Genomic DNA, 15,997 nt, shown 5'->3' with positions numbered 1-15,997 from the left:
AGGAAGCTAAGCTAGTGTGAGCATAGAGCAAGGAACAGTGTAGGTTGGCTATTTGGGGTGTGGCCAGACAACATCATGTGCTGGAGGGATGAAGGCTCTATATCCAGGGGGTGATGAGAGCTGCACTTTATCCTGGCACCAATTCTACCTCCATGTTGGGGTGTGGCCAGACAACATCATGTACATGGGGGGATGCACTGTATGCTGGCACCAATTCTACCTCCCTCCATGATCAGAGTAAGTTCAATGACAAGTTACTATTTCATACCAAGTTATTTTGCCTAAAATCTACACTGTATGATCAAAGGTCTCTACAAGTTTGTAAAACACCTCAGACCAGTGCCCATCAATGCTTTTAAAAGCAGTCGATTGCATTCTGCAACTTTCTGCCTAACAAAAACAAATGGAATACTAGTCACATACATATAAAATGTGTTTCTTTAGCTAGACCTTTTTCTGGTTAGCATAATTTTGTTGTGCTTGGCAACTTTTTGTGTATATAGAGCTCTACGAATTTGGGCCCAGACATGGGGGAGAATCAAGGATTTAGAACTGAGTGTTTGAACTCGACAGTGAGTCGACTTTAAGCACCTCAACAATTAAATAAAATGTACTTTGGTTCCATTGGATTCAGGTTATTAAAGCTGTTCACGTCAAGAGAGGGCGCTGTAACTACTAGCAGTAAACAACCACCAGTCAAAATGGTAAGTAGTGCCAGATTATATTTGTTGTTTGCTTGTTCCTTGCTCTATGCTTTATCTTAACCTCACTCATAGTGTTATCTTCTTAAAGGAACACGTTGCCTTGGAGCGGACGAGTTGGTCAAAACAAAAGCGTTTGTAACCGTTTTTTATAAAATGCATATGGTTGGAAAGCTGTTTAAAAGTAGAATACAATGATCCACACAAGTTTGCCTCGAAATTGCGTGGTTTTCCTTCTACTGTGCGAACTAACATGGTCGGCCATTTATGGGAGTCAAAATTTTGACCCCCATAATGGCCGACGTGTTAGTCGACGAGGTAAAAGGAAAACCGCGCAATTTCGAGGCATGTTTGTGTGGATCATTGTATTCTAGTTTTACATCTTTCTACCCATATGCATTTTATAACAAACGGTTACAAACGCTTTTCAATGACCAACTCGACCGATCCAAGGCAACGTGTTCCTTTAAGTGCCTTTAAAGCTTGGTTTGATGGACTTCAAGTTTTAGTTTTCTTTTGTGCCTGTTGATTGTTTTTCTTTTAACTGAATCTGACTATATTTTATCAGGATATTTGTTGATTTGGCCTAAACTCTGTATTCAGACTAGTTGACTTTGTTCGTTATATTAACAGCGTGAACAAAACAAAACAAGTCGTTGACACTTAAACTCATATTCCTACAAAATTGGAATTTAATAAGAAAATGCCGTTAATCTTTGAGTTGTTTAGTTGCTTTATAGTTGATTTCTACAGTAAATATATTACAGTTCTACAGTTTGTAAATAAGAAAACAAACAAATTGCTACTTCAAAATTCTTGTCCCCCATCACAAGAAGATAAAAAATAAAACCTACACAGAAATTCTAATTTCCAGATAAAATAAAATCTTAATTCCCCATATCCACCAGACTGTCACACAGTACATAAACACTGAACATTCCTACCTATGCTCAATTAGCGCTTATTCTTGCTTTACAATAATTGTCATAACGTATATTTATTGCCGTCTGCAATTCAACAAACTTCTTGTTCATGTACAGGTTTTCCCATAATAAGACATTTGTGAGTGAGATTTTAATAATGTCTGGTACAACGACTTGCTAAGCCACAACTTAAAGCCATTATACACTTTCGGTAAACAGTCCAATGTTTCGTGTATCACAACATATATATATATAAAATAATAAACCTGTGAAAATTTAGGCTCAATCGGTCATCGGAGTCGGGAGAAAATAACAGGAAAACCCACTCTTGTTTCCGCACGTTTCGCCGTGTCATGACATGTGTTTAAGATAAAATCCGTAATTCTCGCGTACGAGAAATGATATTGTTTTCATGTTTTCTCAAAAAGTAAAGAATTGCATGGACTAAATATTTCAGGAGAAGTCTTTCACCCTTACCTCCTGTAAACCCTGTAAATTATTTGTAAATCTGTGAACTTTTTTTTTTTTTCTGTACCAAATGTGTGTGAATTCCTCGGACCCACAGCACAATCATATGGTTCGGGGCAAGCCTTTGCGTAGCAACCCCACGATAAGCAAACCCTGGTGCCATTATTGTACCATACAATACATAAACATTCATCCAGAATTGTGTATAGGTGTTCATAGTCTCTTACGCAAGTACGCAAAAGCTTGCTCGATGTGACATAGCAACTGTCTCTATAGTCTGAGGATTGTATTCAGACAATATTCAAATCTAACTTGCAAATGGTTGATTAGCTGCTAACAGCATTTGTGTTCTATGGGAGGCTAGGCAGATATGGGTAAACTAATACGCACCCACAAACCATGTTTTATAAAATGATTCTACAATATATATTTTTAGGTTTTTGAGACGGTTTAATAATAATCTTTATAAATAACATCGGTGGGATTACTGGTCTTAAACAGCCTTGAGTCAAACTTATCTTCATCAATGAGAACTCATTTTGTTTATTCTTCGTTGGTTTGACCATGTTTGACTCAAAACATTTTTTTTTTGATTGACGAAAAGTGCCACAATTTTATACATTATTTTTTACAAACATTTGTCCATGAAAAATACAACCAAGTTCTACCCATACCTATGCATTATTTGTTATCATATTCATATTGAAACATAAGTTATAATTATATATGCACCTCATTATGTATTAGTCTAGTTGCAAAATTATGAATAAATTTACATACAATGAATATATAATCATACAGTTTGAATATTAAAAGCAAGGTAAGTTCTAAAGGAATAAATCAAGATTTTTTTTTCAAATTGAAACAAAAATATTTAAACTAACTTCATTTGGAGACTAAAATTGTCGCTTATTATCCTTCCTCCATGCCCTAAATAACCCATAAAAATAGTTACCATAGTAACTAATGATAGTCGCAGACAGTGTTCATGTTTTATGTGATCAACAAACCTGTGAATATTTGGGCTTAATCCAATGAGCAAGTCGGGAGAAAATAGTGAAAACCATGCACAATTTTCTGCATGTACACACATTGTCCTTAATTCTGGTTGAAACAACCGAAATCAGTCGTTGTGTTTTTATATTTTTAAAGATTATTAACAAATTTATTGAATATGACTTCATTTCAGAGGGAATATTTCAGGAAAAGAATGGTGGTGGTATAAACTTTGTTATCAGTAAGCTTTCAAATTTAAATTAAACCATAATCTTGTAAACTACCTTTTAATCAATTTTGAAGACATTTGTTTTCTCTACAACTCCTTTGTATCTTCAAAAATTTTAAATATAGCAGAAGAATTCCCCAATCCAAGTTTCTTCATTATTGAATCCAAAATATTTCAAAACATTTTATTGATGGGATTTGACTTCATTGAGAATTTTTGAGGTGGGGGGGGGCTTTGAATCTTCTGTTTAACGGGTCACAAATATACAAATTTAAAACACTTTATCAAAACAGTTCTGTTCAACAAAATGCATTTGGAAAGCATGTACAGAAAAATAAATGCGTTTCATAATTTTTATTTTCACAAAAATTGGATCATCAAATTGTTTGCTTTTTACTACACCCTGTTGAGTTTTTTGTATAGCTTTTTAAATGTAATTTGGGGTTGAGCAACAACAAATTGACTAGAGCAGAAATTGAATCAACCGATATTTTGTATCTAGCCCAATTTGATTAGCACATTTCTTTGCTAAACCTGTTTGTGCTTAGCATTCTTTTAGTCTCTGCTTAGCATTATTGTGTCTGTGCTAAGCAAGTCCTGTGCTTACAGCTTTTTTATAAAATTGGGCAGTTGGACAAATTACTCAACTCCAATGCTTATTCCCAATGTGCAAGTCGCACATGTATTGTGGACATTGAGACTCGGTAAAGTGCACAAGTTTGTTTTCTTCATGCGTTATAAAGCAATATTTGTGGGAACAATGTAGTCCTAAAAATGTTCCACTATACGCAAGACTTGCAAGGTCTTTACGCTGCTTAGCAGATATAACTTTACGCTGCTTATAGCAGAAATAAAAGAGGGATTCAATGAACCCCATGCCCATATGCATTGACCAATCACAGCCAAGTATCCATTCCACATAAATGCCTTTTGTGGAGAATAAAGTTGATACAAACCAAGTAGTACACAACAAGCTTGTACAATGTAGGTTTAACAATTAATATACTTTTCTTGATGCTTTTACACAGCAGGAAAAGTATTTTCAATTTACCATAAAATATTTCCCTTTTTGAGAAAGTGACGCGTGGGTTTACCAGTTAAAATGCTTTTAAAAAGCCAGAAAAGTATTTTTTTTAGAAAACCATAAAATGTTTCCTGTTTTTTCAGAAAGTGGCACACATTTCAGTTACATGTTCTTGCACCAGGCAACTTGTTTAGAACTTGTTGCATTTCAGTAAAAAAAAATTTTTTTAAGCCTTTGAAAAAAAGGACTTTGAGCACTGGGGTTTCAACGTCAGGCCATTGACTATTTTTTGCGAAGTAATCTTCCATCAGTCTGTGACTATTTCATGTCTTACAATTCATTCAGCAGTAAACAGCAGTTGCTATTTAAGTTGTAGCAGTCATTAACGACATGACCATATTGACATCGTCTTGTGAGACGGCAGATGGAGAGCGTTGGGTCGGGACGCCAAACACAGCTTTAGGAGGCTGGAAGAGACCTCCTTCTTTGGTGATCTTTGACAATGGAAGGTTCTCTGCAATGTCATGAGGTCTTTTTCTCCTGAGGAATAAAAAGGATTTGAAGGTGAACAAAGGAAAATTGACTAGAGCGGGATTATGAACCAATGACCTCTGGATTAATGTGCTGGCGCTACACTTGGTAGCCTTCAATTTGACTGAAAACTGCCCTGAGTGACAGCAAGGCCTAGACCATGGCTGTCAACATTTGTATCTTGCAATCAGGGAGATTTCATCCAGGATAAAATGGTTGATTTTCAAGAAACTTTCTACAGAACCGGGGAGAGTTGGCAATTCTGTTACAGGTGATTAGGTGATGTTTGCAGAAGCACCGCGTGAAAATCTCTTTTGTGGTGTTGGTTATGAAAAGAACCGGTGGAAAGATTGGTTGATTTTTAGGGACATGTTGTTTCACTTACATGTTTCCGTTAAGTCCAAGAACTTCTGTCATCATCGGCATAAAATCATCATCACTACTGACATTATTCAACTCCACAAACAGTTTAGGAATTGCAACGTTTGGAAACTCCATCCTGAACCTCAACATTGTCTCCATCTGTAGAGTAGACGTTGATCGAAGGAGAGGCATCTTCATTAAGACCTTTGCAAAGAGATGATTGTCTTTGACTTCACGACGACTTATCTCCCGACGGAGACATTCAAGGAACTTTTCTTGGAGGTCCTCGACACGTTTTGAATCTTTGATCTCTCCGCGATCTGAAAGATAAGAGGATGAGATTGTGAATGGTTGGGGGAATAGTGTAGCTGATGAAGAAACAATTATAGTGACATTTCAACAAAGGAAAAGATCGATATTAATTTTCTGAGACTGCCAGGTTTCTCGTCCTCCAAGGTGGGGGATAACCATTTTTCTCTTTAATCTTTTAATGGCCGTGTGGTACTTTAATGAGTTTTTAAATGGGTGTCTTGGCTGAGTGGATCAGGACACCAAACTCAAGCTCTAGTGTTTCTGTTCAGCAGAGTGTGGTTTTGAGTCCAGGTCAAGACATAAGCAAGACACCTAACTATTATTGCTCCGTCCTTCGGATGGGGCGTAAAGCCGCTGGTCCTGTGTGTTGTGTAATGCACGTAAAAGAACCCTAAAAGAGAGGGGGTTTGCCCAGGTGATTCCTAGTGTGATTGGTAGCATACTGCGCCATAGCACCTATGAAATGAATTTGATCTCAGAATTCAAAAACGTAGCAATACCTTGCAGGCACATACTGAATGTTGAATCGCCCTGGACGTTACTAAGTGATGGATATGAGCGCTATATAAGAAACCAATATATTACTTTTATTATTTTATTGAATCCTTCCTAATCCTACTGTTTGAGCCTAGTCTTAGGTGCCACTTACCCCCACTCATGATAGTAATAGAAGCAAACAGTCCAAGCTCCATGTCTGTTAAGCCAAGCTGATGAAGGCCAGTGCTAAACTCAAAGATGTGTCTCCAAAGATCGGGCGTCTCCATCTTATCCAGAAACTCACGAGTGAAAACACAATCTTCTCTCAGAATAATTAGTCTTAAATCAGTCAACATAACCGGAGACAAGTAGATCATCCATACCTCAAAGAAACCTTGCTTTAGTAATGTCATTTGGTCCTCCTGGAAAAGAGGTTAACAAGAAAATGTCATTATGTTGTTCAATTAAAGGCAGTGGACACTATTGGTAATTACTCAAAATAATTGTTAGTATAAAACTTAGTTGGTAACAAGCAATGGAGAGCTGTTGATAGTATAAAACATTGTGAGAAACAGCTTCCTCTGAAGTAACGTAAGGAGTAATTCTCACTCGAATATTAAAAGACTTCAGGTCTGAAGCCTTTTTTAAGCATCTGAAAACACACAAATTAATTTTTGTGAAATTTCATGATCAATCATTTTTTTTAGCATTATTCCATTTTAGTCCAAATGCTCACAGATTTGTTATTTTATGCATATATGTCGGGGAGACTGGTCTTCGACAATTAGAAAGTGAAAAATCAAACACTTTTGATCTTGGCTGTGTTCCAAGGTCTTAATGAGTTGATGTGGCTGGCAGGCAAAGGCTCCCTTGCATGCCTGCTTCTAGAACACGTTGTAGCCGCGTCCTTCGCAAAACACGTTGTAGCCGTGTCCTTCGCAATTCAGCTCTTAACTGCGAGTAAGGATGCTTAGCCCCCAAATTATTATTATTATTTATTCACCAAACTAGGTCTTTAATTGGAAAGTTGTACCAACCTGTTGTAATGTAAGAAATCCGGGTAAGCATTTAGCAAACTCTACTACCCTCTGGATACATGGCATAATAGCTTCACTAAAGATCCTCCATGTAAAAGCTTTACTACTAGATCTCTCCTCTGGCTTCCATTTACTGAAATCAACGCTGGAAGGAATACTCAAGTCTTCTCCTGCATGGAGACGCATCTAAAAGACAAAATGTCAACATTTGTTAATTATTTATTTGTTTTATTTTAAATGATTATACACAAGGAAGGATTACAAGATGAACAGTGACTGTCGATGCTATGTGTAAAAACTGTCATCTTAAGATGACGTGTACAACTACATGTTGTAGTAAGATGTCTACTTTACTCTTGGTGTATTTACAAGTCATGTTATGAGATCTCAGAGCAACCACTACTCATAAAAGAGATTTCTTACATGGTATCACAGCAAACCGTACTTAATCGTACTATTTTCTTACCATAATTGTCTCTCGTTGTTGTAGTAAGACGTCTACTTTACTCTTGGTGTATTCACAAGTCATATTATGAGCTTGAGACACGGCCTGAGACAGCGTATATATCTCCATCTCATGTCGTTCCCTTGCCTCCCTCTCGGCCGCAGTCTCAGGGCGACTTGATAATCTCTTAATCTCATCCATGTTGTTCTGTTTAACACGCTTGGAGTAGCGACCAATCCTCACGGCTTTGTAAGAAAAGAAAAGTCATATTTTAAGATGTTGGATCTTTCCTTGAGGTTGTATTACACTCAGTTTAAGGACAATTTGATTCTCCTTGATTGTCTGTGCTTACTTACCAGATTACTGAAATTGTCTGTGCTTAGCTGTAGCTTTTGAAATTGTCTGTGCTTACTTAGCAGCTTATTGAAATTGTCTGTGCTTAACAGCGTACTGAAATTGTCTGTGCTTAGCTGTAGCTTTTGAAATTGTCTGTGCTTAGAAGTTAACTGAAATTGTCTGTGCTTACTTAGCAGCTGTCTGTGCTTAGCAGCTTACTGACTTTGGTCCCACATAAATCTTTAAGTAAGTTCATCAGAATTGTTGGACAGCATGAATTAGAAGGTTCGTCTTTTCAAATCCAAAATAAGGCTCTAGAATTTATTGGGAAAAAAAATAACCTCAAATTTCACAGTCTCATGAAGTTACTTTATTGACAAACTAACTCCTCAAATCAGCAGTGAATTATGATAAAAACAGATGGGCTGCTTATTACACTGAGTTGAATCACAGGTCAAACTCTGTAGCGTACTTGACAATATTTCCAAAACATTATCTACACCGGATGTGTTGGGGGACGGGGGTTGAGATACAGATAACATTGTCTGTGGTCGTTGTTTAGCATGTTCCCTTTCATTCCAGTTGACAATGGATTTCCTGAATGTTTTTTCCTTTTCCCTAACTGTGATGACAGTCATGAGTTTAAGGCATTTCTGTAACTTCAGCGGTGAAATCAGCGGTTAGCTTGGTAGGATTCGAACCCACAACCTTATCATTGCAAGTCCTGCAGTCTAACCATGAACCATTTAAAATCTCTACTCACTGTGGGTGAAGATGTGTGTGAAATAATTTACCTGTAGAAGTTTTAGTTTAATAAGTTGTAAACATTTCTTTTAAGGTGAAAATCACACAGCAATGTTTTCAGGAGAGATTGAACTTGCTAAAATAATTAACAAATTTCTCAAAAACTACAGCACCTCAGCAAGTACTATTTTAAGGAAAGCTTTCTACCATCATTATCTGTAAACCATGTAAAGTTTCATGTAAATCTGTTGATGCTTGTGTTAAATTGTGTCACACAAAAAGTACCCAAACCCTTTAAAAAGTCCAAGACCTACTTACATTCTTTGGACATTCCAACGGCTAGACATTTTTTGAAGCGACAATGTTGGCATCGGTTTCGATTGATTCTCTCAATTGCACAATTCCCTGAAAAGTGACATTTGTAATCAATTTTCTTCTGGATGCTGCGGCGGAAGAATCCCTGATAGAAACAAAAGAAAAGGAGATCATTAACTTTGGAAGACTTTATACAAAAAAGGATATTTTAACAGAAAAATTTATTTTTCTTTACACTATTTTGATGAAGCAATTCTAAAACAGTAAACAGAAGTAAATATTTAAATCTTAAAACACATTGAACCCATCCTAAGTTAGGACGAGTCACTTGCCTAAATAGAGATTCATGAAATTGGCTGCAGTGCCTTTCTTTTTTGAAGATGTGTTGGTTCATGGTTAGACTGCAAGACTTGTGTTGGTTCTGAGAAGAACCGGGGATAAGAGTCTGAGAAGAACCCATGGGTTGAGATAAAGTGTCCAAACTATTTCCGGACAATGTGCTCTACTCATCTTCAGACAAACGATCCCTCAAAATATTATTCACTTGAGAATTGAAAACATGTTTCTCTAATAATTTGAAGATGTGACTTTGGTAAACGCCCTACAAAAACCCAGTTCTTGATCCATTTTTACTTCCTTTTTTCTGTGGATAATGAACATCTTATGTCTTGAAGTCACTAAGGCCCCTTGGGAGGTCTTAAAGGAATATTACAGAATTGGTTTTAGCTAACAGTTTCTACTGGCAGTGTAAGTACTTTACGTAAACCACCATACACAAACTGACAAACCTGTAGAAGTTTGAGATTGATCGGCCATCTGGGTCACAAGAAAGTAGTGAAAAACCGATTACACATTTTGCATGACATCGATTTAAAGAAAATGAAATAAAACGCTTACTGAGCATTTTAATGAAATAAATGAAACTCCAATGTGGAAATTAGTTTCATTTGTTTCTCATCAAACATGACATTTCAGACAGAAATATTTCAACGGTTGTTTTCTACTATCATCATCATTAGACTGTAAGTTTTATGTAAATCTGTGATCTTGAGTTTTTTTCTGTACTGTACCTTTAAAATGCTAAGATTCATTAGGGGAAACCCCTAATATTGAAGTAAGATATAACCCCCAGCTATTGATCACCTCCAACTAATTCAATTATCAACCAGTGCCCAATTTAAGCTGAAAAAATACTGCTTAGCAATTTTTTTTTGCTAAGCCAAAAATTATTGGGGCACCATTCGCAACAATGTAAATTTTCTGGACTGATGTGGTTGGTAACATGTTTCTGGTGAGCAAGGTCTTTTCTGTTCTTACCCAAGTTTTGGGCTTATACAGACTTCATTCATGAAAGCTATGTTTTAAGCAGCTCCATAAAGTTTGGCCCAATTTCATAAAGCCTGTAAGCATAACAACTTGCTAAGCACAGAAAAACATTCCATATAGAAACTGGGCACCCGGGCAAAAAATTTATAAAGTTTACTTTGTTGTGACATGGTGCCCCACCCATTTTTTGGCCTGGCAGATAGATTTGCTAGCAGTATTTCCTGCTTAGCAGGTTTATGAAAGCAGGCCATTGTCTCAGGAGGAGAAGACCACCAATTAGGAAGTTCATTACCGTTGAAGAGTTTTTGTTTTCATACATATTTTGTTTTTATACCAAACTCTTAACCCTCAACCATAAACCTTGAATGATGATGATGTTTGTCTTGACCTCATTGTTGCCAAGATTTATAGACCCTACCCTTCGCCCTCGCTAGTACCCATTCAAGACAATTACCCACAATGCACCAGGTTGAAAAGTTCAAGGCTAACCATGTTGACTGAAGTGGTACATTCTGAACAGAGAAACACTGATTGGGTTTTTAGCACGTAGATGACGATGCACCTGTTTCAGTCACTTTGTAGTTTTTTTTTTAACAAGTAGTTGGTGGGGCTTGCATAATAAACTTGCCCCAGGCTTTGTGGTATTATAACAACCTCTGGTTTAGCATGAACTACAACAGACTATTATTCATAATTTACTACGCTAGGAATGTCTATGGTCTAGTTATTCATGATTATAAGCAGTTTTGTTGAGGGCTGTTTTTCAGGGAAATGTTGTTTTAAAACTATGAAATCTGAGAGGTGGGTATAAAAATCTGTGTGTAATTTCACACTGGTCTTTGCTCTATGGTGTTAAACCATAAAATATTGTGTGATTAGAAAATAAGTTCAAAGAACTGTTTTTTTCTCTTCACTGGTGACCAATTTCCCTTCTAAAATAGAGTGCAATTGTTTGTGAGCATGGAGCACATGTAGCTAGCACAGACGGTCCTCAATGGCAAAACTCTAACAAAGTTATACAGGCCGTTTTGCCATAAAAACAGGATAAAAGTGTAAAAGGGGGGGGCCAAGAAAAGGACAAAAAAATTCACATCCATACATAGTATGCCTTAAAACTTTGTAATAGACCTTATCGCAAATACCAATGCGCAAGCGCAGACTGTTGAATGAGGTGCATTGTGGGATATATATGAATCAAATTTGTAATCAGCTAGACCACAATGCACCTAATTCCAAGCTTTACGCGCGCGCCCCAGTATTTGCGAAAAGGTCTATGGGAAAAGCGCTCTTTTATATAAAATAAATTGTCAATATATTTTTTAATTCGGCTGCTCAATATTTTTACCTCTGTGTTTACAGCCATCTATAGGTACATGATGTATTCAGTCATTAATCAAATATAAATTCTTGATCAAGTTCCCCTTTAAAAAGTACACTTGGTTGAAATGAATCGTGTTTTGTTCCCCTCTGTATATAAATACCCTGAGGGGATCTATCATGAAATGAATGAGATCTCAACATCAACTACGTGTTTGAAAACCAGATATTAAGATAACAATTGTTGGAGTTAAAAAATGTTTATTAAGCCCAGTGGCAAGGTTTGACGTTCAAGTTTGTGAGGAGTTTTTTTTTTTTTTTCATGAGATTTTTATGCTGATGTGTCTACGGTTTGGTATGGGAGGCCTCGAACCAAAAACACCCACAGCAATTGCTCTGGTGCCCTGTGCTTTTGCTGTGGTGCCCTGTGCTTTTGCTGTGGTGCCCTGTGCTTTTGCTGCTGGTGCCATCCGTAAGGTTAAAAAATAGTCAGCTTACATTTTGCCCATAGAAGTGGCCCTTACTGGAGGAAAATTACTGTGTCTTTCAAGACTGAAGCTCAAGGACTGGAAATTGCTGATTTCTTTTGTGAGAAAAGTACAGGATTTGCCACTGTTGTTTGTATGAGAAAAAACTAAAGTGGATTCCTTTGGTGAAAAATTAAGAAAGAAGGGCCTAAAAAATTAAATTGTTCTTCCATAATTTCAAGTGAAGGCTTCATAATTGTTGTACTTTTTTTGTCTAGCTTTTATGTTTATATGCGAAAAAATGAACCCTTCCCCCCCCCCCCACAGAAAATGCTGTTCTTACTAAACAGAAAAATTACTGTTCTTCCTTACTAAAGATGAAATAAACCTTTTTGTTTGTAAAACCAAAAGCAGTTGCATATATATATATGACAACATTTCTGTGGTGGCAAAGTATCCTTGCTTTAAAATCAATAACTACAATTTATATTCATGGTTTGTGCCGGCTTATATATTGTAAAGTCTTAGTCCTGAGGCGTTTTAGATGATCCATAGCTCGGTGGATGATGCAAGGATCTTAAAGAAACATGAGGCTCGTTCTAGAGGCATGACATATTGAACGGGATTATTGAGGTGAATGGCCGTTGTGTTGAACACTCAGTGAGGCTCGTTACATGGTTGATGTGTGTAGTTCATGGCTAGGGCATGTACTGTGGTGATGAGGCTGTATGCACGTAATAATGGTTGACACTCGTTATAACAAGACTGGCCAAAATACCTCTTTATAACAAGAACATTATTATAATTTTCCCCCCACCATTCCTACCTTAACAGCTTCACAAGCCAAGACGCCATAATGAAATCCTGATGATTTATCTTTCTAGAACCTAAACCCAGCAGTACATCTACCCCTGCAACCTCTTCCCCTCCACTCCTCTCCTATAGCACCCATTCCTCCTCCACCCCCTCCCCGATCCTCCCCCACCATTCCTACCTTAACAGCTTCACAAGCCAAGACGCCATAATGAAATCCTGATGATTTATCTTTCTAGAACCTAAACCCAGCAGTACATCTACCCCTGAAACCTCTTCCCCTCCACTCCTCTCCTATAGCACCCATTCCTCCTCCACCCCCTCCCCGATCCTCCCCCACCATTCCTACCTTAACAGCTTCACAAGCCAAGACGCCATAATGAAATCCTGATGATTTATCTTTCTAGAACCTAAACCCAGCAGTACATCTACCCCTGCAACCTCTTCCCCTCCACTCCTCTCCTATGGCACCCATTCCTCCTCCACCCCCTCCCCGATCCTCCCCCACCATTCCTACCTTAACAGCTTCACAAGCCAAGACACCATAATGAAATCCTGATGATTTATCTTTCTAGAACCTAAACCCAGCAGTACATCTACCCCTGAAACCTCTTCCCCTCCACTCCTCTCCTATGGCACCCATTCCTCCTCCACCCCCTCCCCGATCCTCCCCCACCATTCCTACCTTAACAGCTTCACAAGCCAAGACGCCATAATGAAATCCTGATGATTTATCTTTCTAGAACCTAAACCCATTAGTACATCTACCCCTGCAACCTCTTCCCCTCCACACCTCTCCTATGGCACCCATTCCTCCTCCACCCCCTCCTCGATCCTCCCCCCCCCCCTCCATTCCTACCTTGCAACCTTCACAAGCCATGACGCCATAATGGAATCCTGATGATTTATCTCCACACACTTTACAAGGTAGACACAGATCATTGTCCGGACCTGAGCGTCCACTGTTTTCCATTCCTTCCATGGCTGTCAGTCCATCATCTGTGACAACAACAACAAAAATGACACCTCAAATCAATAATAATCAATATTATTTTGGTTTTACCCCTATACACTGATGTGTGACTGTCGGTACTTACCCAAGTTCTGTGAAAAAAATCACAGGCACCAGGGTGTGATTCGAACACAGGACCTTTGCAACTCTATGTCTTACCAACTATAGACCAACAAGATTACTCGGTAGCTAGAAGCAGTTCGAATCCTATGTTTTAGGAATGGGTACTGCAACAATTTAATAGATGTTAAACAATTATAAAGAAACTTATAAAGCGCAGTATTGCCGGAAAACTGCCTCAAAGCACTGTATACAAAACAAAGCAAGATAAAAAGACAAAATGGAGGGAAAAAACATTTAATAAGAAATGCACACTCAACATTTTGGAGACAGTCTTCCAAAACTGGGGGCGAGGGCTTTAAAATATTATATTCCTTAAAATACAAAATGTTTAATCTGTTGTTTTGAATGTTATGATTGAAGGGTATAGTGAAGTTACAAATTTATTTGAAGAGAAATAATCTGTATGGATTTATTCTCATGACTCATATCAATAGAAATATATTTATTCCTAATAATATGTCAACATGAAACAATTATGGGCTGGTTTTCCGGATTAGTATTTGTAACCTAATACCACCCAGACGTTTTTATTTCACTAGTAACTATCTGTGTAGAATTAGCAATCGGAAAACTCCATTAAATATGGATATTTCTTTCCCCAAAAGGATTTATGTTATAATAATAATGATAGTAATAAGACTTGTAATGCGCATGTATCCACCCTGCTGGGTGTTCAAGGCGCAGTAAAAACCAACAACAAACAAAACAAAACAAAGAAAAAAACAGACACAACAAAATTAGTCCTTGAAAACCTTTGACATAAGATAAGTTTTATCCAATAAATTTAAAGGCAAAGTTTACCTTTAGTTTTCGGAACTGTTTAACTATTTTAGTCCTATAAAAATATTGATATTATATACAATCAAACTACCCTGTAACATTTAAGTTCAAAAGGTGGTAGAGTGTATACCCACACAGGAAGTATAATCCGCAATTGGAATCTCTGATTAGAGCAAAATGTCAGGCCATGCATTAACTACTTTTTGCGTTTTCTTTTATTATAAAAAATGTTGATATCACAGTTTCTGAAATTGATAAGTAGTCTCTGTAGTATTACACAGCCTTGGTGTACATTTTAATATTATGGTAGTATGCAATGGTTAGCCATGCTCAACCTTCTACCATTCAAGCATTGTGTAGTCCTCTACAGCTTCATTTTAACTGCCTCAGGCAAATGAATTTATTATTTCATTATACTGAGCGGAGTAACTGTAGTGGCTTTATGACGAGTCTTTGTAAGCAGAAAATGAATACTATACACCTATTATCAATCGTCTGACATCTTGGTCACACACCCTGTTTGATATAACAGGGTTCGAATACAGAATCTCAATCTTTAAAACAGGGACCAGGCTATTCATGTTTCCAGCCTCAATATGGTGACTTAGACAAACAAGAGAATTTAATTTATTGTATTATTTTATTTGGCTTTTCTACATTCCCCTCCTCTCCTGTTTGTTGTTTTGAATAACTTCAACACAAGTTCCTTCTAATAACTCATTTTTGACATTCACTCAACCACATGTGGACCACATTATATAGAGACAGCAGGTACATGTACATTGTATTGAAATAACAGTGTTTCGCATTCTGCATTTGTCAATGGAAATTCTAAGGTCTTTCTGTTTTCAGAAATTTACAAAAAATCCTTTCAAATGTCACTTCCTGGAGTGTGTTTGTGGTCGTTTGAATTAGTAGATTGAATTGGCCATTTATCTATCACTGGCCAATGACCAAAATAGTTATTCGTTACAGCCACAAAAAAGCACCGCAGAGATTTCATAGACCTGTGTTGTTGTTTTTTCCTAAATACAGTACATTTCACAATCAGTATTAGTTATCTCAAGCTTCTAAACTCGGTGACAGGCTTTCTTGACTGCTTTCGGCAATTTTAAGCTAAAATAACGTGATCCAATAAATGAAAACAGATGATCACCTTTTATAAAAAAAAACAACAAAGGTAAGATGATGAAACAAAAAACGCCTCAAGCGTTCCGTTTCAGCTTATTAAAGAACTGTCGAGATGGATTGACGATCT

At 37.2% G+C, this 15,997-nt stretch overlaps 1 protein-coding gene across 4 annotated transcripts in view; it reads right to left on the bottom strand.

Annotated features, from left to right (window-relative positions):
• Positions 1-1,396: 1,396 nt before the first annotated feature.
• LOC139953853 (retinoic acid receptor alpha-like) overlaps positions 1,397-15,997 on the bottom strand; it is a 29,543-nt gene continuing 14,942 nt past the window's right edge. For all 4 annotated transcript variants that reach the window (XM_071953432.1, XM_071953433.1, XM_071953434.1 and 1 more), the window contains 7 exons: positions 13,684-13,823; positions 8,905-9,046; positions 7,528-7,751; positions 7,062-7,247; positions 6,197-6,446; positions 5,258-5,555; positions 1,397-4,881 (listed from right to left, as the gene is read on the bottom strand). In XM_071953432.1, coding sequence (XP_071809533.1) covers positions 4,707-4,881; positions 5,258-5,555; positions 6,197-6,446; positions 7,062-7,247; positions 7,528-7,751; positions 8,905-9,046; positions 13,684-13,823 — 1,415 coding nt within the window. In that variant the 3' untranslated portion in view covers positions 1,397-4,706. The remainder of the gene's footprint in view (positions 4,882-5,257; positions 5,556-6,196; positions 6,447-7,061; positions 7,248-7,527; positions 7,752-8,904; positions 9,047-13,683; positions 13,824-15,997) is intronic.

The sequence above is a fragment of the Asterias amurensis genome, chromosome 22 (assembly GCF_032118995.1).
Source record: "Asterias amurensis chromosome 22, ASM3211899v1".
Lineage (NCBI taxonomy): Eukaryota > Metazoa > Echinodermata > Asteroidea > Forcipulatida > Asteriidae > Asterias > Asterias amurensis.
This window is presented reverse-complemented; position numbering and strand designations above follow the sequence as displayed.